This window comes from Mus musculus, chromosome 6 (assembly GCF_000001635.26).
Source record: "Mus musculus strain C57BL/6J chromosome 6, GRCm38.p6 C57BL/6J".
Lineage (NCBI taxonomy): Eukaryota > Metazoa > Chordata > Mammalia > Rodentia > Muridae > Mus > Mus musculus.
The window spans coordinates 5,031,149-5,056,544 of record NC_000072.6 but is presented as its reverse complement, the minus strand read 5'-3'; the positions used below and the strand labels follow the sequence as shown (position 1 = coordinate 5,056,544).

Sequence of the window (25,396 nt, the reverse complement as noted above, 5' to 3'; positions counted from 1 at the left end):
CCACAAATAAAATAAAAAGATTTTGTTAGCATTTCAAGGTTATTTTTCTGGTAGCCTCAAAGTCTTTGTGATCATGATTTATCAGCAGCATAAAAAAAATGGATACAGGTTAACCAACATCTACAGGTCATTACAGTCGAGCTCATCCACACATCCAAGTGAATGCACTGAAAATAATTTTCAACAACTGTTGTTTTTCTGTTCTCCGAGTGCTTCAGAGGAGGACTGGCCTCAGTGATCCTATCTTAGCCCCAGCAACTGCCTTTATGATGACTTTGTCCTAAGTCCATGTAGAAAACCCTGTCTTTCTCCTACATTTGTTTCCGAGATGCTGTCAGCAACAAGTGATATGTTTGCTTTGTTACGGATTCTGGCTTAGGTTGTGTCTTCCCTGCACGAGCTTTCTGATATGAAGTCCAGCTGAAGCCATGTCCACTTTGACTGCAGACATTGGAACGTCCCCAAGTCGAGAACACGAGAATCCTCTAATGTGTGGGTGATCACCGAAGACGATTTTATCCCATTGCATCAGGGTGTTTGCACATATGCAACTTTTCATATTGACTTCATTCAAATCGTTCCTCTTGTATAAACAGCCTGAACTTGGTCAGGAGGATTTCCCGACACTCAGCACACCGTGGGAATTTCGCCTCAAGTTCTCTTGTGCTTGGACAACAGTGGATGGAAGGGGGGGACTTGCGTATTGGTCAGGTACATGGTTCTCATCCATCCCAAAAGAAATTTTGTGTGGGTATTATGGTAAAGCACCGGTTTCCTGACTCACACTTCAGATGCTCATGGAGGGGCTGGTGAGATGGTTCAGTGGATAAGAGCACCCGACTGCTCTTTCGAAGGTCCGGAGTTCAAATCCCAGGAACCACATGGTGGCTCACAACCATCTGTAACAAGATCTGATGCCCTCTTCTGGAGTGTCTGAAGACAGCTACAGTGTACTTACATATAATAAATAAATAAATCTTTAAAAAAAAAGATTTACTCATAAAAAAAAAAAAAAGATGCTCATGGAGTTCTTCTGCAGTGAATGTGTACCTTCAAATAACGTGTTCATAGCAGATGGATCCGGAACCTACCCTTGTGCTCTGCTCGAGATGGTTCTGTAGACAGGTCTACATTGATGAACGCCACCTCCCTCCCAGTTCCCTCCACAGAAGAGCTCTGGGGAATTAGCATTTCACCTGAATTCCTGCTCACTGTCCTTGCAGGGGTTCGCTTTATTATAGTGATCGACTGGTAGACTCTAAGTGTCCCCTTTCTTCTTTCCATAGGTCCTCTTACTGCTCTAACTAGAATGTTATTTACATCTCCTGATCTATAGAGATCGTTTCAGGGAAAGTAACATTCCTTTGCGTCCTCTTGAATTCTAGTACAGACTTCCTCCAAGAAGAAATGAACAACGAAGGGCCAAACAAGGATGGAAGAGAACAACCATCTTCACAAGAGGATGCTCCCAGCACCTCCACTCTTCTCTGTTCACAGGGAGGACTGCCACGCACAAGTGAAGTTTGGAAACCACAAACTTTTGTCAAGAAGCCCAGGAGTGGGTCAGCAAGACTGCTCAACAAGTAAAGGTACCCACTCCCAGGACCCACAGAGTAGAAGGAAAGAACGGACTCCCTAGCAAGATGTCTTCTGATCTCCACATGTGTATCTCAAAACATACAACTGTCCCTCTTCCCAAAGATGTAATACATATAACTAATATAAAATTGGTATAAGGAACTCAGTAGTGACCCGGAGCACTGATCTTTCTTCCTCTGCACATTTCCAGAGACAGGCAAAACCATTAAGTAGACAAAGCAGTCAGGAAAAAACAGTGAGGCCCTCCCATTACAGAAGATGCTGCCCCCTGACCTGGGGTCTTGTCTGGCTTCCTCTCAGGAAAGAGGCACTTGCTGCCGCAACATTCCTTGTGTTGCCCATGAGATTTGAGCCTGTCTCCAAGGACTCTAGGTTAGTAGATTTTCTTTCCTGTAAAAGGCCAGTTTTTCTACTGAATTTTTCTCTTTGTTATGATGATTTACAAAGATTCTTAGAATATTACAGATATCAACTTTGTTATCAATAATGCAGACAGTTTTTCACTTTCTTACTGTTTTCTTTTTCTCCTGACATAATTGCCTTTATCAGGTTAAGACTCCACGTAATCAAAATGGTATTTTAACTTTTCTAACTTCTGGTTTCCTGTTTTGGATTGGGTTTTCCCACCAACCTAGATGATACATATTGTTGTAGATTTTCTTCAAATATAGTATCATTAATTTTTAGCATTCAATTTGTTTAGACTTTCTTATACATGATACAATAAAGTTGCTAAACTTTGTATTTTAGATAGATGTTGAGTTATGACAGAGTGCATTTCATAACAAATGCTCTCTCCTATTAATATTTTCTCCTGTATTTTCAGTTGTTTTTCACTGGCTAACCACTGTAAATATCATTTGTTATGAGTATCGAAGCTTTATGGTAGATTGGAATATTTGGCAAATTAAACTTTTCATAGTCTTACACTTTCCTCAGGCCTGAATGTTTCTATGTAAAATATATTATTATTTTACACCACACTCTCTTATAACTTAACTTTGTTCACAGTTCTGTCTGTATTGCACTGAATCTAAGGAAATGTATAAGGATAGCATCCTGAGCCTTCCTATTCAGGAATACAGTAAATCCACCATTGCTTAAGGCTTACATTTCCCCCTTTGCTTTGGGTTTGAGACAGTGCCATTCTATCTATGGTCATGGATAATTTTTGCTCTGGAACCCCTGAGCACTTTAGGCTGGCCATGAGCTCAGGACAGTTCTCCTCCCTTAGTCTTACATGTGTTGAGATTACAGAAATGAGTCACCATATCCAGCAATATATTTGATGACTTTATATAAATAAAAATATAGATAAATCCCATATTTTATATAATAAATATAATCAATATTTTGCTGCTACTGTAAATAAGATATTTCCCATTTTACTCTTAAGTTATGTATATGAATAATGAGAAAAACTATTTTTAGAAGATTTATGTATTTTATGTACACTGCATTTGTTTTCAGACACACCAGAAAAGGGAATTGGATCCCATTACAAATGGTTGCGAGGGGCTGGCAAGATGGCTCAGTGGTTATGGGCTGGCGAGATGGCTCAGTGGTTAAGAGTGCCGACTGCTCTTCTGAAGGTCCCAAGTTCAAATCCCAGCAACCACATGGTGGCTCACAACCATCCGTAACGAAATCTGATGCCCTCTTCTGAAGTATCTGAGTATTTATTATATGTAAGTACACTGAGTTATAGTGTACTTACATATAATAAATAAATCTTTAAAAAAAACAAAAACAAAAACAAAAACAAAAAAAACCAACCAAACAAAAAAAAAAAAAACCCAAATGGTTACGAGCCACCATGTGGTTAAAGGGAACTGAACTCATGACCTCTGGAAGAGCAGTCAGTGCTCTTAACCATTGAGCCATCTCTCCAGCCTGGGAAAAGATGCTAGTATCTTATGGATCTTGAGACAGGCCTCTTCCCTCACAAATTATCTTAACAATTCTAACACTTAAAAAATTAAATTGTGCCGGGTGTGGTGGAGCACGCCTATAATCCCAGCACTCGGGAGGCAGAGGCAGGCAGATTTCTGAGTTAGAGGCCAGCCTGGTCTACAGAGTGAGTTCCAGGACAGCCAGGGCTATACAAAGAAACCCTGTCTCGAAAAACCAAAAAAAAAAAAAAAAAACCCAACAAAAATTAAATTGTGTCTCCAAGATAAGACAGAAAGTGCTATGATTTAGCTACATGAACCTTAAAGGCTCATGTGCTGTGCAGACTCAGGCCTCACCTTGCCTCTGAGACTGCAGAACTTTAGGAGTCAGGGCCTAAAAGGCAAAGTTAGGCTGTGCCCTTAGAGAGAACAAGGAACCGGGCCCCTTGTCTCAATCCTCTGCTTCTTGGCTGTCAAGAGGGAGCAGCTTCCTCTGTCACATGCTCCTCCCTTCTGCTGCTTTACCACAGGCCCCAAAGCATGGCCGACTGCCACAGTCTGAAACCACACACTAAAGTCAGCTTGCCTCTCAGCTGGTATCTCAGGTGTGTGTTTCAGTCACAGAAGCCTGACTCACCAAGTATGGATGTGGATATGGCAGCACAAGGAGATGTTTTGCAAACTTAATCTTTTGTTCTTTGGACTGGTTATATCACTAAAATTGCATTCCAAGTTTGTCTTCTGACCTTAGGTGGTATGTTTTCCGAGCTTCCTGGACTTAAAGGTAGGATTCCACTGCTTTTGTGACGTGCACTTTGTAAGATTTATAGGTAGTGTCTATCACATGCTCATTTGAAGGTTTTTTTTTTTAAAGATTTATTTATTTACTATATGTAAGTACACTGTAGCTGTCTTCAGACACTCCAGAAGAGGGCATCAGATCTCATTACGGGTGGTTGTGAGCCACCATGTGGTTGCTGGGATTTGAACTTCGGACCTTCGGAAGAGCAGTCGGGTGCTCTTACCCACTGAGCCATCTCACCAGCCCCATTTGAAGGTTTTAAACTAAGTTTTTCAAACACAATTCTATATGACTACAATTTTCTCCAAGTTGCATGGTGTTAACTTTGCTAACAGAGGGCTAAGCCTTTTTTCCCATATCTAAAAACCCATTTTCTCTCCCATAGTCTCTAGATGTTTCCATGTTTGATAAATTATTTTACCTGCAATTCTAAAAGTTGAAGTTGGTACGATAGCCTTTGTTTTTTTAAAATAGTAAATTATGGGTGAAAAACTCTTACTCTTCATTTTATCTGACACAAAGGGTCAAAGTAAGGCTGGTTTTGTGTGTCCTTTGCGAGCAATGGAGCCATTTGGGTCTGAAGCACTTCCACATTTGTCTGTAAATGCCATCCTCAGCAAGCGTGTCCACATTTTATATACAGGCGCCTTTCCAAGTAAGCTCTGCGTGCTTTACCCGTAGGTCCTAATGTACCTAATGAAATGAGTTCATGTTTTATATAATAGATGCCATTCCAAATGCTGTTAAGGCAACTCGCCCATCTGTTGATTTGGATAATTCCCCTTGTTAGAAAATAAATCATTTCTAGGTACACAGCACGTGTGTCAGAGAAGTTCAGGGCCCAACACCACTCACGCTACACACTTGTATGTATTTCCTACACGGGGCTAATTTGCCTTCTTTGCCTTTGGTGTTCTTCAGTCAGATGTCAAAGGGTGGGTCCAGTCAGTGAAAAGCCTTTGATCTATTTACTTTACACTTTCCTTTCCTTTCCTTTCCTTTCCTTTCCTTTCCTTTCCTTTCCTTTCCTTTCCTTTCCTTTCTTTTCTTTAAGATTTATTTATTTAGCTATGTACACTGTAGCTGTTTTCAGATACTCAAGAAGAGGGCATTCGATCTCATTACAGATGGTTGTGAGCCACCATGTGCTTGCTGGGATTTGAACTGAAGACCTTCAGAAGAGCAGTCGGTGCTCTTAACTGCTGAGCCATCTCTCCAGTCCCACAATTTTCTTTTCTGAATGCCACTGATTTTGTTGGATTTATATTTTCTCCCGTTCTTGTCTATTGTCTTTTGAGGTTTGAAAAAGTATTTAGTTAGCAGCCTAAGATAGACCTGAATTTCAGATGCCTCTGCCACCATGTGCTAGGGTGACAGGCATGTCCCCAACATGGGGCTTGTGCTGCCTTCACCTTTAGAAGTGACTTGGCACTTTTAAAGGGACCTTCACTTATAAAGGTAGTCTTCACTAAACGTGTGAGCAGCCAGTGGCCCACCTCGACCTAACAGCACATTTGTTACCACAGACTGGCTGGGGGTTAGGAAGATGTGTCCTTTTGCTCCTTTGCATTGGGTTTTATCATTTTCATTTTTATATTAACACTTTGAAATTTAAAACCTTATAGAAGGCAGAGTGACGGAAGCAGTGGTGCACCCTGTTGTCAGCACAGGCATCCACAGGTAAACAAAACCAACTCTGAAACTCTGAAATTCCTGACTCAAATACAGTTACATCCACACTGGCACATATGAGACAATTCACTGTTATTTATACTCTTTGATCAAGGCAACTGCTTAAGTTTGAAATGCAGCGGTAAATTAAGTTGTCTTCCACAGTGGTGACTTGTCTGGTCAGCTGTGTATGATCGCCATCTCCCTCAGAGGGGTCTTCTTTGTGCTAAGACACACTGCCAGACACTCTGTTATCAGCAACCAAATCCTCCCAGATTGGGGATCAGGGCTAAGCAGGTTTGTTTTTGTTTTTTTGTTTTGTTTTGTTTTGAATATTTTTCAACTCTTTAATTTTATGCCTATGTTTGATGATAGGTCAGTGATATTTCATAGTTTCAAAAGTCCTTGCTGCTCTGAGAAGTGTAGATACTATGTGAAAATCACGTAGTAATGACAGCATGTGCTGGGGTTTGTTCTTGTTTATTTTTTGAGGAAGAAGAGGAGGAAGTGGAGGAAGAGGAGGAGGAAGGCTGAGGAGAAGAAGAGGGGGAGGGGAAGGATGTACACTTGCTGCTTCTACCTTCCCTAAACCATCCTGCTTTGCAGAAATCCAGACTGACGGCAGCACCAACCACGCACGGAATACATTTATCTGCTCAGGTTTCTCACCACTTGTTGTGTTTTGCATTAGTTAAGACAAAAAGTTGATAGCTGTCAACTATCTGAAATTGTACAGATTAGATTTGGGAAACATGATCTTTGTACACTAAAAAAAATCGGTTAAACATCACATAGCAGACAGTCATTAAATTATTAAAAATCAAGTTATGAAGAACAAGCTTTGGGCAGACAGATTTTCATGGGAATATTTATATGGTCGAGAATCAGCCCCTCTCTCTCTCTCTCTCTCTCTCTCTCTCTCTCTCTCGGTTTTTCAAAACAGGGTTTCTCTGTGTAGCCTTGGCTGTCCTGGAACTCACTCTGTAGACCAGGCTGGCCTTAAACTCAGAAATTCGCCTGCCTCTGCCTCCCAAGTGCTGGGATTAAAGGCGTGCACCACTGCTGCTCTGGCAGTTTTTATTTTTCTTATTAGCACTGTTCACCTGCTGTGGAATTACCCACTGGGACAAGACAACTCTGTGATCTTCTATCCAAGGACTTCTTAAACACCTTAAAGACATTTTGAAGTGTACAGCTAACCACCCTGTTAGCTTTTTCATCTACAGTTTTTGAAAACCTTTAAATAAAAACATCTGAACCTTCTAATTTCACAGACAATGACTTTTTTCTTAAATGTTTATTTTAAAGAAAGACACTAATGTAATTTTTATTTTGAGTAAGGCTTTTACTGTATATTTTACATGAAAAAATATCCCTTTCCAAGACAGATGGTAATAATAGCTTCAATTTTCTGTCAAATATGTATCTAAGAATTTTATAGTTTCCAGATTCTCATGATAGTACTAAGATTCTAATTTTTGTTTAAATTTAAGATTGTTCTTCCTTTAAAAAAACAATCTCGTTTTCTATCAGCTGTGTGCTTTGCCTTCATAGACAGCCTTAAATGGATTTGTTTTTATTAATCTACTCCTAATTTGTATTCTGCCTGTTAGGTCTACTTGAGAAAGAAATGTAGTGAAACTTGGAATAACTTTATTCCTTTGGTTAGTTAATTTTTCCACTTTAAATTTCAAGTGAAATAAATGCACACACTATAGCGTATTCAACTGTTAGTCTGTGAAATATGTTTAAAGAAGAGAGTAAGCAAGCCTGGCACTGTAATCCCAGAGACAGAGAGAAAAATCAGCAATGCCAGGACAGCCTGGGCTAGTGAAACCATATCTCAGACCCCAAGAGCAAACTGGGAAATATACACAAAGTGGAAGAGGCTTATGAAACTAGGATTTGTATGCTGAGGCAGGAGGATCACATGTTGGAGACCTGTCAGAGCTACTACAGAACTGAAGGGCTACCTGGGCAACCAGAAGAAAGGTAAACAAAAGTCCTTACCCTGTTAAACACAGAAGCCACAGCCACTGCAGAGCAGGTTCTTATGCACCTGCCCCAGCTTTCCTTAACTCTTGGTGGCAATGCATCTGTCCTCCGAAAACACCAACTTAATAATAATTAATAATAAAAACAACTACTCACCTGTGTATCTCATATAGTTGTGTTCAGCTATATGCTGTTCAGTTTTCTCTGGGTTTGAAATTCACATCAGCTGGAAGCAGAGCTGAGTGACCTCTGTGATTTCCTCTTTCTACGTCCTCAACCTTATGCTTGTAGAGGCCACACACACTGCTGCATGAACTGCAGTCACAGTTGCTCACTGACTAGGTATGCTGTCACGCCTCTCATAAATACTTAGACTTTTCTCAAGTTTGATTCTTATCAGCCATGTGACACACTAGCTGTATTTCATAAGACCCTTCATGTATATTTTTAAATATACAAAAATGAGAGCAACACTCTGTTTCCGTTTAACTCCAAATGAATGTGTCCCTCAACTGGAGTAGTCAGCCATACTCAGTGGAAGGTGGAGCAGTCACCATATGATCTAACTATTACATTATCCATACAGTTTTATATTTCACATTTATACAGAATTCCCATCTTTACTGTTTGAACAAGTAGATTGTGACTCTTCCTCCTTGATAGCTGGAAGCAAATTTCTCAGATAACTTGTGTTCATGAAAACTTTACAAACCAGCAAAATCTCTTCTTTCCTCAGGAGAAGCAAACGCCCCCTGGAGTGCACATGGGACTCTGGGGACACCTCCTTTTCACTCTGTGGACCATGATGCCGCACACTGCAGGATGGCTCCCAAGACTGGAGAATACCTGATACTATTCCAGCTGTTTCAAATACTTCCACTTCTTCTTTTACTTTGTTCTTTTATAATATGTAAGATTCTTATTTCATCTTTATCCAATAGGACTCCCACTTTGTCGGAGATCTATCCTGCGTTTTCTCCTCCTCCTATTGTAACTGTGTATCCCCTTCACTGTTCTGTTTCCCTTCTGTTGTCTACACTTCATGTGTTAGTGCTATTCCTGGTTCTCTTGGGTGTTTGCAGTCACTTGAAATGGATCTGGGGACATTTCTTCCTCTGGGCCTCCGAGGTCACCAAAGTGAGTCTCAACAATAGACATGCTTGTCACCTCAACGTCTGTAGCCAAATTTTTCACTTGGAAATCCATGAATTTCCTGTTGGTAGTGTGATGAAGAACATCCTTTTAAAGCCAGTGTTTACTATCTGTAGTGACTTTCTTTTCTTTTGACTTTTCACGGCATCTATCTGCCTCCATTCAAAAGGCTTGTCGGATCTGTTAGTGTTCTTCAGATCTGTTAGTGTTCTGCTCACAGGGCACAACCCAGTTCCGGGCTGCTCATCGCACGGGAACACAAGCACAACCATCTCTGCTCCAGGCACCAAAGGCTTCTGTAGCAGACAGGCCGTTGTTCCAAGAGGAAAATGCAAGACAAACGCGTCTGCTTCCTCTTCCTCCTTCTCTGTCTCAGTTTTCTCAGAGACACAGAATGGAGCATTTCTGTTTGAAAGGTTTGCATCTCACCATCTTCCTCTAAATCTTCACTCCAAGTTTCCAGAGAGACTTCCCATCATCACTGCATTCTGAAATTCTCTACCCCAAACCAGAAAACTTCAAACCTTTTCCTCAAGATCAGCCTCCTGTAGACTTTAACCTTCACCAGCCCTTCCAGTAACACCAACAAAGTAATAAGACACACACACACACACACACACACACACACACACACACACGCACACGCACGCACGCGCACACACACACACACACACACAATCTTGGTCTGGGTTACTATTGCTTTTCTAGTCCAATGTTTGAAACTCCTTTCACGATCCTCCCAAAAATAATTTAGCAGGTGTGTCACGCGTGATCGCGGTACCAATTTGTCTGAGCTTGGGTCACTATTACCAAGACAAAAGCAACTTTCAAAGGAAAGGGTTTATTTGGTTCACACTTCCACATCACGGCTCACCATCAAAACCCAGATAGGAACACCTGAGTTTCTTAACTAATAACTGATGTGGGAGGGTCCAGCCTATCATGAGCGGTCCTGGGTTCTATAAGAAAGCAGGGTGAGCAAGACATGAGGAGCAAGCAGTAAGCAGCATCCGTCCATGGCCTCTGCATCAGTTCCTTCCCTGCTTAAGTTCCCGGTTCAACTGAGGCGTCCTCCTCTCGAGAGACTCTACATTGTGTCAAGTTGACATAAAACCAGCCAGCACGTCTACCATATGATCCTGCATCCCAGCCAGACAAAGGAACTGGGTTGTTTGGGAGCTGGTGAGATGGGGGTGTCATTTAGTAAACTATTGACTCAAAATCTGCATCAACTCATTTTGAAACCTGGTAAACTTCAGAGAGAGTTACAACCTTACTCAATTCTTAGAAACAATCTACCCTCTGGAAAAGTCAATAATGTTACCAGCACAGACATGAAAATGCGCACACTGGAATCCTGTGTACCTTTCTCCAGTTCCACTGGGAAAAGTTCCAGTTTTTCTACTCGCTTTTCAAGCTCATACTCAGCAGATGCGGCTACAGGGTCAACGTCGTCATTTCTCCGGTCATAGTCTTCATTGGAGTATGTGTTGAAAACCTACAGGAAAAGGCCAAGAAAAAAATGGTCATACAGAAAAGATGCCATTCAGTATCAAACTACACAATTTAATGAAAAAAACAAACACAATGACATATTTCTTGTTCTTTTAAAAAATGCTATGAGTATGTTCATTCACAGATGTATCTGAAAATGAATGTAGTATATATGTTGAGTGCATGTCTGTGTGTCTCTGTGTATGTGTGCATGTATGTGTGTGCACGTGTGTGGCATGTGAGATGCTCATATAAAGTACAGAGACATCACTCTCTCCACTCCCTTAAGGCGGGGTCTCTCACTCAAACTGGAGCTGATCTGCCAGCCTGTAAGTCCACAAAGCCCTGTTTCTGCTCACCTATATTTCTGGGATAACATGTGGGCCGTGCCTGGCTTTTTACATGGTTTCTGGGGATTTGAACTCAGGTCCTTAGGCTTGCTCTCCAACCTAGTGACCCTCACCCCAGTCGCTGATACCTTTCTCCTAACAATCATTTGATATTTAAAATTAATCAAGATGTTAGGAAAAGGAAAATTGAATGCAAATAAAAGTAACTTACTAAATTAAAATGGTACGAGACACTTTATCACTTTCAATAACTGAAGAAACAGCAGGGCCATGGAGTGCTTTGTGTGATGAGAAATACTCGCCAAGCTTTACTCCTTCAGAATTGACTAACAAGGGAAGCATTTGCTATTTCCTGCCAAACTAGAGTAAAGCACATCAAAGCTATCTCCCGAACCCCAGAACTGAACCTGCCCTATCGTATGGATTATACTAGCCCCAAGAGTGTAGTATATCAATGCTATAATTACATCTTAATCACAGAATTACCAAAATCGATTTCCATTTTACACTGTCCTGGACTATGTGCAACTGTGTCTTTCATCTGCCATACACCATTTTACTTGCATATAGATTTAATTTAAATTTATATTGGCTCTTTCTAGAAAATAGCTATCAACATATTGCTCAAAGGCTGTAAAACGAACAAGATATTGACTGTCTTTATTTCTAACTTAAGTCATTCACAAGACTATGTGTGGCCCTCAGACAGAGCCGTAATAAATTTGTCTATTTGCAAAGGAACTAAAGTAGCCACCAAATCACACAGGACACTGAAGAGTATTTTAGAGAATGGACTGTATCTATCACTAAGTGCAATCAATATCTAGAATAAAGGCTGCTGGTATCAATTCAATTCAAAAGTTATTAAGCACTTAAATTACATCCGAGAAGGCGCTACAAGTCTCCCCTCAAACTCTTATAACCTGTTAGTAAAAAGCTTTTGAAAGTATATTAAAAACCAGAATAGAAACAGGAAGCAGACTGACTAAAGAAAACAATGGACGAAAGGCATCGATGCCTCCAAAACTGGCCCCGCTGCTCTCGATAACATTAAGTGCATTTGGGGAGTTCTGTGCTGCTCTTGTTTGGAATAAGCAAGAGTGCAGATGTAATGTTCACGCATAGGTACACACAGTAAAACTATTCACGGGCTTCGCTCCTCACACCTCTGCCCTTGGCAGCTCTGCACCTGAGGGGACTTGTCCTGACCTGCTCTCCCATGGCATCCCATGTTTGGAGCTTGTGATTCCTGGAGCTTCACTTTCTAGTAGGTTTCTTCACCACAGGAACACTGCTGTGTGATGCTTAGATTTTACTCATCTGTATAGAAAATGGGCTTTCTATGCCCCTAACAAATTGCAAAACTCATAACTTTCTCTCAGCCCTTTTTATCTTTCACTTCCAGCTTTTGGTAGTCACTTATTAAAGTATATTCATTCAAACAAATTTTAGCACACCAACTCAACACTGTTGTGCAAGACACTGGGAAGGGCACTGGCACACAGCTTGTGAGGGACACAGATAGAATAAAGCAGAGTAGAATATAATGCCTGATGTGATAGAGGGATGTAGAAAGGAAGTTTTTAAATTTAATTTTTATTATTTAAAATTATTTGAACATGTGTTATGTGTGCTTGCCCACAGAAGCCAGAGGAATCAGATGCCCTGGAGCTGGAGTCACGGGCAGTTAGCAGGGACGCAAACTCAAGTAGTCTAGAAGAACGCATGCTCTCAACAGCTGAGCCACCTCTCCAGCCACTGCCTCTAAAGAACGATTCTTAAATTTCTCTGACAAAATTAAAAATTTTGTGGAAGGGAAGACAATTCAATAAACAAGGATTCACATATTAAAGTACAGAATAGATATGTATTTCAAGACATACAAACATACAGAGAGAGGGGAAAAGAAAGAGGAGAAACAGAGACACAGACAGAGAAACAGAAAGACAGACAGAGACTGGGCGCAGGACATGCACAGACAGACAACATTTAAGGACAGCACTGATGGTTAGGTCGACCACAGCTCCTTGCCTAGGGAAGTCAACTTTAACAATATATTAAAGTGTTTTGTTCTGGAAATGACTCCATTGATATTTGCTGCTGATCTAACTGCACCAAGAGCCCCAGCCATCATCACTGCTCCAGTTCAGCTGGGAGTAACTCTAGAGTACAGAGCAATTTCACTAGAATGGAGTGAGTGAGTTAGCGTGCAGATGGGTGTCTGTGTGCAAACACATGTGGCTGCAAAATAAGTCTGGGAAAACAGCTTCAAACAAGTTAATATCTTCATGGATTTTTGCAGAATCCTAGACACCACTACAATGTTCTCCTCCAGTTATGGTGCTAATAAAGTTCACCTGCAGACATTCAGACACTAAGGAGAATGAATAGAGTCTTCCATGTCAGAAACTGATCCAGCCGATGCACCTAGCCATGAGATGACTACCCACATTCCATCCTACAGAGAGAAAAGTACGCTGCTTTTCACGGTCAGCTCATGCAAGTCTGAGAAACTACATGGGCACAGAGAAAAAACAAAAGTTAGGCCATCAATGGGAGGAGAGGTCCTTGGTATTGCAAAGATCATATGACCCAATACTGGGGAATGCCAGGGCCAGGAAGTGGGAGTGGGTGGGTTGGGGAGCAGCGCGGGGGGGGGGGGGGGTATAGAGGCTTTGGGGATAGCATTTGAAATGTAAATGAAGAAAATATCTAATTAAAAAATTAAAAATAAAAAGGTTATAAATAATAGAAAAAACATCAGATTTTCTTATGACAGATTACTATTATTGATTAATAAAAAGAATGGAAGTCAACCAAAAATACTAACAGTAATAGGAGTTCAGTAATGCAATATTGATATTTAAACTAGTGCATAATACAAAGCATCAATAGCTCTCTAAAAAACAGAACAAAAATGAGAACCTATAAAAGACCCCATGATCACTGCTTACAACCCTCCTCTATAGAACATAGGAAGCCCTACATGGAAAGCCATTCTATCCCCCCCACAACTAAAATCCTTAATATGTAAAGACTACCATTGTTCTGAAATTGCTGTAAATGTCAGTTTCCAGTCATTTGTAAATTCAGAGCAATCAATGTCAAATTCCCATCCATTTTAATGAAAATTAAGAAGCTGAAAAAGCACAACCATGATTTAAAAAAAAAAAAAAAACTTCAAAACTTCACCAATTAAAACAATGTAGTTTGGTCCTTGATATATTGACAATTTTACATTCTGATTCATTCCTTTTCTATTCAAGTTAGTTACAGGGGAGTATTTAGTAAATAATTTGAAAGAAATGTGATGTCCACCTAAATATAACTATCTTCTATCATTAACAAAAAGAGAATTTAGACTAAGAACAGGTAAATATCCATCCAATCTCAGGCACTAGAAGGAGACTGGATAAAGCACCACCCACATCCAAGCATATGAAATCTGTAGATGTATAAACAATGCCATCATATAAAATTGCTTAGTAACTGAAGATACTCTACACATATCTTCCCATATCACTAGATTAATTATAACCCAAAAGAATGCAAAGGCTGGGCTGGAGAGATGGCTCAGAGGATAAGAGCACTGACTGCTCTTCCAGAGGTCCTAAGTTCAATTCCCAGCAACCACATGGTGACTCACAGCCATCTGTAATGGGATCCAATGCCCTCTTCTGGTGTGTCTGAAGACAGCTAAAGTGTACTCACATACATAAAATAAATAAATCTTTACAAAGAAAAGATGTGCTGCTTCGTTTAAAAAAAAAAGAATGCGAAAGCTATATAGATAGCTGGTACTTAGTGAATAACAACAAGGGAACGGCCACAGTTCAGACACATTTTCTTCTTCTTTTCAGTGTGCAGTAACTGAAGTGATATCAAACATGGAGATAAAGAGGACTGACTATATATATATACACTGTAATAGGGCTTCAGATAAAGAAGGCTGGCCATATATGCTGTAATAGTTCTGAAAGCAAAATAGGATGATGTATAATTATTGGGCTCTAGAGAAGTTTACAAATGCTACAAGTATTAATGAAAACTCAAAACCTGGTTGTTAAGAATCAATGTCAAGGGGCTGGAGGATAGTGGCAGAAACCTTGCCTAGAAATTATGAGACCCTTGGAACAATCCTAACATCGCACAGAAATAAATAATAAAAGTTAACGAGCCTAGAATGGTGGGACCTGTCTGCAAACGCAGCACTTAGAGGTTGAGGCAAAAGAATCTCTGAAGACCATATTAGGGTTACAGAGTGAAACTGTCCCAGAACAAAGGAAAGAACCCCTCCCTGGCAATGAAACACTATAATCACATAATGAAGATCCAGGAAAAATTAGGGACTAAAGTAAAAACATTATGGTAAAATCTATAATGAACTTTCCAACGCAAAGAATTGGAAACTAATTGAAAGTTCAATGAAGACAACTTTCATTAAAAATTAGGCATTGCATCGGGCGGTGGTGGCACACGCCTTTAATCCCAGCACTTGGGAGGCAGGTGAATTTCTGAGTTCGAGGCCAGCCTTGTCTACAAAGTGAGTTCCAGGACAGCCAGGGCTATACAGAGAAACCCTGTCTCGAAAAACCAAAAATAAAATAAAATAAAAATAAAAATAAGTTAGGCATTGAAAGTTATAGTCAGGAGGAACCATGTATCCACAGTAATATTCATTTGGTAACTATATGAAAGGAGGAAAAATACCTCAATTTGGACATGATAGCTCACTCGTACAATCCAGCACTTGAGAAGCTGAAGTAAGATTGTCCGAGAGTTTTATGATCAACCTGGACTACACAGAGAATCACATGTAAGATTATGCTACAGATTAAGATTATAGCTACTATTAAAAATGCCTTCCCTAAGAACAAACTGGATACAGCACAATGATAGACTGTTCACCTAAACGTATGAGGGCCTTAGTTTTATCTGCAACTTATCCCCCCTCCCCATACACACACACACACACACACACACACACACACACACACACGAGTCGAGTCAAACTAATGATCTGAATATATATATATATATATATATATATATATATATGCCTCTGAAAAAAGATTCATAGGAAGACCCACAACTGTGTACAAAGAAGTTCATTCATTAAGGCACTATTCATAAGAGCTCAACTCGACAAACTAATTACATGAATATTCACCAACAGAGAAATGGCTTAGCAGACTGTGGCATACTGAGATAGGTAAGTGATTAAAAAAGCCTATATGTCTAATGATGTGGAAGACTCTAACCATATAGGTATCATTAAGCCAGAAAAACCATTGCCGATACTGGTAGGTATGTTGCTTTTATATCCTCAAGGAAAGGCAAGGCTAGGTTTCCCTATTTATGAAATAATAATAACAACACTAATAACAATAATCCAGAGTTGCCGTTAGTTCACTATGGACCTAGGAGAAGCTCTCCCAAGGCAGTACCAAAGATGGCATTTCCCACACACCACTCACCATCTCCTTTCAAGGGAATTTTTATATATTTCATCTACTATTGTTGTGAATGCCCCTTAAATAGAACTCTGCATTGGCAGTTTAATATTAGAATGTAGACCAGCCCATGAATATCCCTGCTTGTGTCTGGATCAACGAACTCTTATTACTTGAGAGGTCACTGCTTGTCACAATTCCTCTTCTGCCTGGGACAGGAAGACCCTGGAAGGTGAAAGGCTGGGTTAGATAAATACCCCCTTCCCGTCTACATTGTCCTGATTCTTTCAGTTTTCTTCCTAAACTTGTACTATTTATGCTTATCTTACTCTGAAAAAACATGGATAACAGTCAGATCCTGGGAAATTCTTGGCCCTCGTTGGCATCACCACTGCCTGCCTTTCCCCTTTCTGTGCACTGCATCCGGGACCCCCAAAGTCAAGAGCATCAAGATGCATATATTTAGTTCAGTCACCTTCTCATTGCTCCTGTGTTATTTCACTGAGAAAAGCAAACAAAAGGATGTTTAAATTTAAGGCTTCTTGATTCAGCACCAAAAAGCAATATTCTGTTCCTTGAACAAAGCAAACAAAACATGACCTCATCTGCTTCCCAGCAGTCAAGCCTACAGGACTACCAAGTTTGCAGTGATACTGAGCAAGAATGCTTCTGAGCCAGCATCCCACGCTGTGAAAAATGAATGAAGTAAAAATTAGCTTACTACAAAATTCCAACTTGAATCATTATCTTATTTACATGGTCAAAATACTTTGAACAACACTTTTTCAAAAGAGCAATGTTTTTATTAGTGTTTAGTAACATATTTCTCTTACTTCCTTGTGATACATTTTAATCAACTCAGATCTAAATAAACCCCACCTTCCTTGTAAATATGGACTGGAAGGAATCTCCCACAATGCTTCTACAGATCACCGCTACAGCTGCAGGGTTAAGTTCTGCTTAATCTTCCTGAGCTGTCAAAGATGGATCAAAGATGGAAACTGTCCCAGGTCGTAGTATGCTCAATAGTTCCAGACACTGTTCTAATTGGCAAATGACAACTAGGGGATGGAGAAGGTTTGTGCTGAAAAGAAGCCAAACTGGGTGGCTGGAGAGATGGCTTGACAGCTAAGAGCAACGACTACTCTTCCAGAGGTCCTGAGTTCAAATCCCAGCAACCACATGATGGCACACATCCATCTGTAATAGTATCCAATGCCCTCTTCTGGTGTGTCTGAAGACAGCTATAGTGTACTCATGAACATAAGATAAATATATAAGATAAGATAAATATTTAAAAACAGAGGTCACGTTAACAGTCCACAGAGACTCTGAAGAGGTAAGGGTCTAGTTTCCCCCTACATAGGCTTGCACCAGATTACAATGAAGGAAAACCCCAAACTAACTTCTGCTACATTTTTGGATTTCAGCCAATCTGAAAAATAATGTGTGTAATAGGTTTTCATAAAGCAGTTGTACTATTCTTCAGTAAGATGTTTAGCTCCTTATTTGGATCCATCCACAGACTCTCTCATGTCATAGCACATGAACAAAGACAGTCAGGCAAGAGCCAGAAATACACTGGCCTCACCCGCTCAAAATCCCTTCACTTAAACCGGTTTTAAGCCAATTTACCCATCTTCCATATCACTCATTTCTCCATCTGTAACATACCTCATTTAATAAACTGCCTGAATGGATGTAAAATACTTATCTTTGAAGTGCAGGCTTCTAATTAGGATATTTCAAATGAATGCTGGCTAATCCTTGTGTGTGGTTTTGTGATTGGGGATCCTAGAAAGCCAGTACCAGCCAGATCCATGTACAGCATGACATATATTGAATAAATAGATAGTGTACTGGCTGGTTTTATGTGTCAACTTGACACAGGCTGGGGTTATCACAGAGAAAGGAGCTTCAGTTGGGGAAGTGCCTCCATGAGATCCAGCTGTGGGGTATTTCTCAATTAGTGATCAAGGGGGAAAGGCCCCTTGTGGGTGGGACCATTTCTGGGCTGGCAGTCTTGGGTTCTATAAGACAGCTGAGCAAGCCAGGGGAAGCAAGCCAGTAAAGAACATCCCTCTATGGCCTCTGCATTAGCTCTTGCTTTCTGACCTGCTTGAGTTCCAGTCTTGACTTCCTTTGGTGATGAAGAGCAGTATGGAAGTGTAAGCCGAATAAACCCTTTCCTCCCCAACTGCTTCTTGGTCATGATGTTTGTGCAGGAATAGAAACCCTGACTAAGACAGATAGGTAGATAGATAGATAGATAGATAGATAGATAGATAGATAACTACACAAATTCTCTTCAACACTTTAACAACATCAATTTATCCACAAGGACCCGGCACATTATAAAATATAATCTACTTTAGCCTACGGATTGAAATGTTAATATCATCTGAAAAAAATGCCTTCCTAGAAACACAGAGAGTAACATTTTCCCAACACTGGCAACCACTAACCTCCTGAACTGCCTCTAAAATGATATGTCCTAAAGCCCTTCAACTGCTAGAGTCTGGCTACAAAGGGCCAGAGAAATGCACTTTTCTTCAAAGCATCCCGAAATAGGACTGAAGTCTGTGCCTAGTGTGCTCTCCTTCGCCAGACAACTGGAGCACTTCCCATAGTTACCAGCATCATTTCCACACTTGAACTACTAAATGAGAAAAGCTTTGTTTGGCCCTGTGCCAGGACTGCAATTGGACAGAGTGTTGGGGTCTGAGGGTGACCTTCATGGTGGTGTATAAAATACACTGAGCCATGAACCTGGGCCACAAGCCTGCAGTGTGATCAGTTCTCAGGACCTTATGCAGAGTGGGGCTCGGGTCCAATAGTCTGACTAGACCCCAAGTTGCTGGGGTCAGAGACCAGCTCTCAACTCTTTAAAACCTAGTCACTGCATCTCACGCTGAGGCCAAGTCTTCACTCACAGCTTCAACTGATGCTAAGCTTTTCCTTCTTCCGTTTTGGTTTTTAACATTCCCTCATCGATACACACTCCCTCATAGGAAGTGTGTGAAGGATGCATCGCTGGGATCCACATGGACTAGTTCAACTTGTCCCTCTAGTAGAACTCATTATCCTTTTGCCACCCTCAAGCCATTAACACTGCCACTCTACTTTTTCAAGTCTCTAGTCGTACACGGTTTAATAAGCATTCACACACAAAGCCAAAGCTTGCTTTCCCTGTTCGGTTAAACAAGGGTCGTGAGGGCAACATGGTTTCAAAAAAGACTTAGCTTAGACGTAAGCTCAGTTGTTCATTATTTCATTTACTGTTGGCAATCAAGTGTAAGTAGGAGCCTACATATTTTTTGGTCAGATACAATTCATCTAGAGGATGATGCATCTATTTTAAATGGTTGGCTCAATAAAAATGACAGGCACACAGGCCTGTGATCAGTACCTCAGTGAAAATACGGGACCATCAACACCCAAAGCATTTCCTCAGACTACTTCCCAGAATCCTTCGTCCCTTGGCTCCACATTAATTTTCTGAAGTTTCAATTAAATGGAACTGCAGTGTATATTGAATGTTTTATTGTGCATGGAATATGCTTGGAAGAAATATCCTTCTATTAGTAATAATTAATAATTCAAAAATTAAGATGAATTTTGGATAATATGCATCAAGTTATTATAAGTATGTGAGCCTTTACAGATAGGCTTTCATTCTTCTTTAACACGTTACTAAGAATGGAGTTGAGTCAGAAGTAAACAGATGGTACCCAGTTCTTCATAAGACCAATCCCATTATCTGAAAATGAAGTCAATGTGTGAGCTGAGTATGGTGTCTCATATCTATAATCTCAGGACTGCACACACAAGTGGAAATTTGCTGATTTTAACACCATCATGGGGCACTCAGGGAAGAGTATCAGGCTAGCCAGAGCTACCCTAGGCTCAGTCCTGTTACTTGGCCCTTGGAGTCAACTTAGGTTTGTTCATATACACAATAAGATCACGTTTATAATCCATGTGCACTACTAAAAACAGTAAGTGAGTGTGTTTATGGAGACATAGTACATTAAGCAATATTTCATGGGCACATCGGGATACTATGTTCCCATCTTTCCTGCACTGAGTGCCCCATGTTGGGCACTAGGTTCTGGGGGGAAAAAGAAACAATGTATGTCACTTCATGTCTAAGGTATTTTATTGCAGAGACAAGACCTCCCAGAAGGCTTTCAGTGTTGATACAGTTTGGGAAATAAGTACAACAGAAACAGGCCTTCTGAAAGTGTCAAATGCATGAGCACCACTGTGACACAGCTTCCCTGACTTACACTAGGCAGCAGCATGAGTGAGACAAACATCTGCCGGATACTGAGAGTTTAGTAGAACATGTGCCTGTCATAGCTAGTCCATCCCGTAAAAGAAGTACCTGCCTCTGCGGCGTACTTACAAATATTTGTTCCTGCTTTAAAGACACAGAAATCAGAGCCAAAAGATAGGTGCCACCACCCAAATTACTGACCTCATTAGAGGCAAATAGTGAGGTGTACTAACCGTCCATCAGTAGAAGCCCTGCCTTCTCTGCTGTCAGCCCACTCCCGAGAGCCTAGTCCCTAGTGGCCATGAGAGAGGACACCAGTTCCCGTGCCTGGGCAGGCCCAGACCTTCTCCCCAGCTCCTCCTGAAGTATGTCCATAGCACTTGAGGGTGACAACTAGTAGTGTCACTGACTGCACCTGCCACACCATCCACCTGCTATGTATGTAGCCCTCCCCTCTCGTACCACAGAGACCATTTCTAAACAGTTCTTCTCTAAAAGCTACAGAGAATAAGCAAGTGGTCTTCAGATTCAGTGGAGATTCTGAAAAGCATAAAAGAATTGATATTGCTGAGTTGTCTTAATATGCACCTTGATACTATTATTGTTGTATGGTTTGAATTGATGAAAGTTGTCATGTCTCTCAATATAGTCATAGAAATGCATTGACAGACCCAATGATAAAAATTGAGCATAAATTTTTGAATTAGTGATGGCACTAGCTATCTCATTCTCAGACATGATTAAAAATCAAATATAGAGGCTACTAGGACTTCAACTTCCACATAGTTTGAGTGAGTCTGCAAAAAGCCAGTACATACATATGAAGCTAAATCTTTAATATATATGTATATATGCACATACATAGATATTTTTAAAATAAATGGTATTCTCAAGAGCACATACACAAACAATTTCTTTTAAACTCTTCTTATTGCTGGGCATGTGGCGCGCACTGCTCCCAGCACTTGGGAGACATGGGCAACAGAGCTCTGTGAGTTTCAGGTCAGCCTGGGTCGCACATCAAGTTCCAGGCCAGACAGAGCTAGACAGTGAGATCCTGTCTCAAAGATTAGTTACTTAATTAATATCTGCTACGATTACAAGTGTGTGTGCTGATGCACGTGAGCTGTCATGCACATGGAGCTCAGAGGAGCACTCTGTGGAGTCAGCACTCCCTTGCCAGCACTCCCTTGTGTTGTGGCCTCTAGATACTGGGCTCAGGTTGCCAGGCTCGCACTACTGCTTGCTAGGAGCCATCTTCCAGGCACAGAAATTTTCACTGAAGCAAAAGCAATCAGAATGTCTCATCTCTTATTTAGAACAGTACAAAAGTCAGTATAATCAATATTGTTTATCTACAAATATGTGTTGTTAAAGTACTAGAATAATTTTGTTAAGTTCTTATAAATATAGTTCACAAATAAAAACTTGGATTGTCCCAAATTTATAAAATTCTAGAGTTGGGCAGCGGTGGTGCACACCTTTAATCCCAGCACTTGGGAGGCAGAGGCAGGCAGATTTTTGAGTTCCAGGCCAGCCTGGTCTACAGAGTGAGTTCCACAACAGCCACGGCTACACAGAGAAACCCTGTCTCTAAATAAATAAATAAATAAATAAATAAATAAATAAATAAATAATAGTTAAAATTCTAGGATCTGTTCAAAATAGTGAGGTTTATTTTGTTTTTTTGTTGGTTTTTTTTTTTTTTTTTCACTCTCCTAATGGACAGTTTAACAGAGAACTAGGCTATCCAATAATGGTCATGTTTTTCTTGGTGTTTTTCAAATTATTATTAAAAAATTAAACATTTCATGAGAAATTAATAACTAAAAAATACTAATGATCCCAAATGATACTTCTTCTGGGGATGGGGTGGGGTGGGGGTGGGTGGGGGTGGGGCAATTTTGAACTCCCAGAAGTGAGTGCTTTCCAACAAATACATTAGGGTGAGCTGGCTCTGCTCTAGCGTTTGTTGAAACAGTTGGCTCTGGCTGTTCCTTCCACTCTAAGTGTCAACAAGTGGCTCTAACTCCCCCGGAGGAAGGCCGTTCTGCACATCCTTGAACTGGAAGCAGGGGGGCAAGAGTACTACCCTTTGGGTAAGTAAGGGAAAGTAGGTACCAGCCACACTGAGGGTCTCAGAAGATGGCTGACAAGTTCCCACGTGACATACAAAACTTCCAAAGATATGTGGATACATCTCTTATCAGGAACTAAGAACCCCAAACTCTAAGGTCTTAATTTTGGGAATGGCACTTCAGGTCTAAGATTCGACAGGAAACCAACTAAAACAGCCCATTTAAGGAGATCACCTAAAATAAATGTTTGCATTAGGAAAAAAGGACACTGGAATGAACTACAATAGTTGGATTGTAATTGTAATTGGAGGGCTCACCTGTGACCCAGATCTTGAGGATGGAAGACGCAAGATTACGACCTGGATATTGTCATGGAGATCTTGAGGCACTGTGACCATGAAAAACCTAGGCTCAGGAGAGATAGTATGTGCCTTTAATCCTTTGAGACTGAGGCAAGGAGATCTTTGAGTTCAAGGTCAGCCTGGGACAAAGCAAGTTCCAAATCCAGGTGTGGTGGCACACACCTTTAATCTGGGCCACACCTTCTGCTGGAGGCCTACAGTAAGGACAATGCAATAAGGAAGATTTGCTCTTCGAGCTTGCATTTACTTGCCAGCACATCTGCTGGAATCTATTTCTACAAAAGACCACCTGAAACAATTACTGTTGTGGGACTGAGAAACTACTAGATTCTTGGAATTCCAATTCATAGCTGACCCTTGTTCGGGAGTTGGACTACAGACTGTAAATCATCATAATAAATTCCCTCACTATAGAAAGACATTCCATACATTTTGTGACTCTAGACAAGCCCAATACAGATAACCAACGTCAGGAAGTCATAGAAGCACTAGAATGTGGCCCAGATTAAAGGTGTGTTCCACCACACCTGGATTTGGGACTTGTTTTTCATTGACCAACAGCAGTTGAAGAGAATACGGTACCATGAACAGGGCTGATAAGCCACCTACAGTAGCTGAGATATGGCTTGAGTTCATCCCCCCATAGTTAGATGCTTGAAGCCCAGGGTGAAAGGCTGAAAAGGGAGTAAAACCTTTAAAAAGGAGAGTCTAATGGGAGAATCTCAGGTCACCTGAGGAGTCTGCATTTGGGATCTTCCTTCCTTACATCTCCTGCCTTGTACCTTCACCAGAACAAAGCAAGAATAGTGCCATACCATGAACCTTCAGAACTGCAGTCTTATAAAGTACCTCATGCCAGGTACTTAATATAACAAAGAAAAAAATGGGCAAAGGAATGAGCCAAAAAAGTAGGTGAGGATCATGGGTTAACTTCAGTACAGAGGAGGAAGGTGTTAGATATATTCTAGTGAGAGGTGAATTACAATTGATTCTGACCCTCAGACAAATAGAGCTGAAGACAGACCCCTTCATCTGATGTGTCCAGGTTATTGCCTCAATCATTTATTTATATACTATGCCAGATGTCATCAAGAAGGTACTTTGCAGGCATGTTTAAAGTCCACAATTAGTAGATTTTAAGGGGAAAAGAAAGATTATCTTTAGTAATCTTTGGTCCTGATTCAACCTGTTGATTTGAAGTTTGAAGACTAGAGAATCCTGCATAGTCCACTCCACTTGTGTGCGCCAATTACTTGCAAAAATATTCTGCTCTAACCAGCCTAAACTGGTTAAAGTCCCATGACTTTGCAAGTCTTCGTCCTGCAGCGAAGTGGATAGTTTTTTATGGAAATGGCTATCAAAGTGCCAACTCTGACCTACACACCTTGTGATGAGTCTAATGGGTCAAAAATAACACAAGAAAAGTTGAAAAATGAAAAATACAAGACATCAGTATTTTTTCATGTAAAAAATACTCAGCTGGGCAGTGGTGGCGCACGCCTTTAATCCCAGCACTTGGGAGGCAGAGGCAGGCGGATTTCTGAGTTCAAGGCCAGCCTGGTCTACAGAGTGAGTTCCAGGATAGACAAGGCTACACAGAGAAACCCTGTCTTGAAAAATCAACCAACCAACAAACAAACAAACAAAAAACAAAAAGAAAAACAAAAAAAACCTCATGTACTTTAAAAATTAATTTCAATTTTTAAGTTTCAATTGAGCATATATACACATATACATATACATTATACATATGCATATGTATATGTGTGTATGTATATGTATAATATTTCAATGTAAAATACTTGTGATTTGAAAACAGAAGACTTTAAAAATTAAATATAAGCATCTCAAAGTACTGAGATTTTAAGTGGTAACTACTGATATAGAAAAAAAATTAACCTCCTTCCTCTCATTCTGCTACACACACACACACACACACACACACACACACACACACACACAACACACAACACACACACTGATTCATGTCAATTTTTTCCCACATTTTTTATTAAATATTTTCTTCATTTACATTTTAAATGCTATCCCAAAAGTCCCCTATACCCTCCCCTCATGTCAATTTTTTTGTTTGGTTGGTTTTGTTTTTGGGGGGTTTGTTGTTGTTGTTGTTGTTGCTTTCTGAGACAGGGTTCCTCGGTGTAGACCAAGCTGACCTCAAACTCAGAAAGCTGCCTGCCTCTGCCTCCTGAGTGCTGGGATTAAAGGCGTGCGCCACCACTGCCCAGCTCATGTCAAATTTTTAGTAAGC

General features: G+C 40.5%; 1 protein-coding gene and 1 long non-coding RNA gene across 17 annotated transcripts in view; one reads left to right on the top strand and one right to left on the bottom strand.

Annotated features, from left to right (window-relative positions):
- The window catches only part of Ppp1r9a (protein phosphatase 1, regulatory subunit 9A), a 262,790-nt gene that overhangs the window by 109,117 nt on the left and 128,277 nt on the right, over positions 1-25,396 (bottom strand). For all 16 annotated transcript variants that reach the window (XR_003956199.1, NR_156747.1, XM_006505071.4 and 13 more), the window contains exon 3: positions 10,477-10,609. Coding sequence is in view for 14 of the 16 variants with exons in the window: in XM_006505071.4 (XP_006505134.1) it covers positions 10,477-10,609 (133 nt within the window). In the remaining 2 variants the exon portion in view is untranslated. The remainder of the gene's footprint in view (positions 1-10,476; positions 10,610-25,396) is intronic.
- Positions 1,857-10,483, top strand: Gm52886. The gene is made up of 3 exons (XR_003956395.1): positions 1,857-1,971; positions 5,919-6,624; positions 8,696-10,483. It is a non-coding gene; the product is annotated as a predicted gene, 52886 (long non-coding RNA).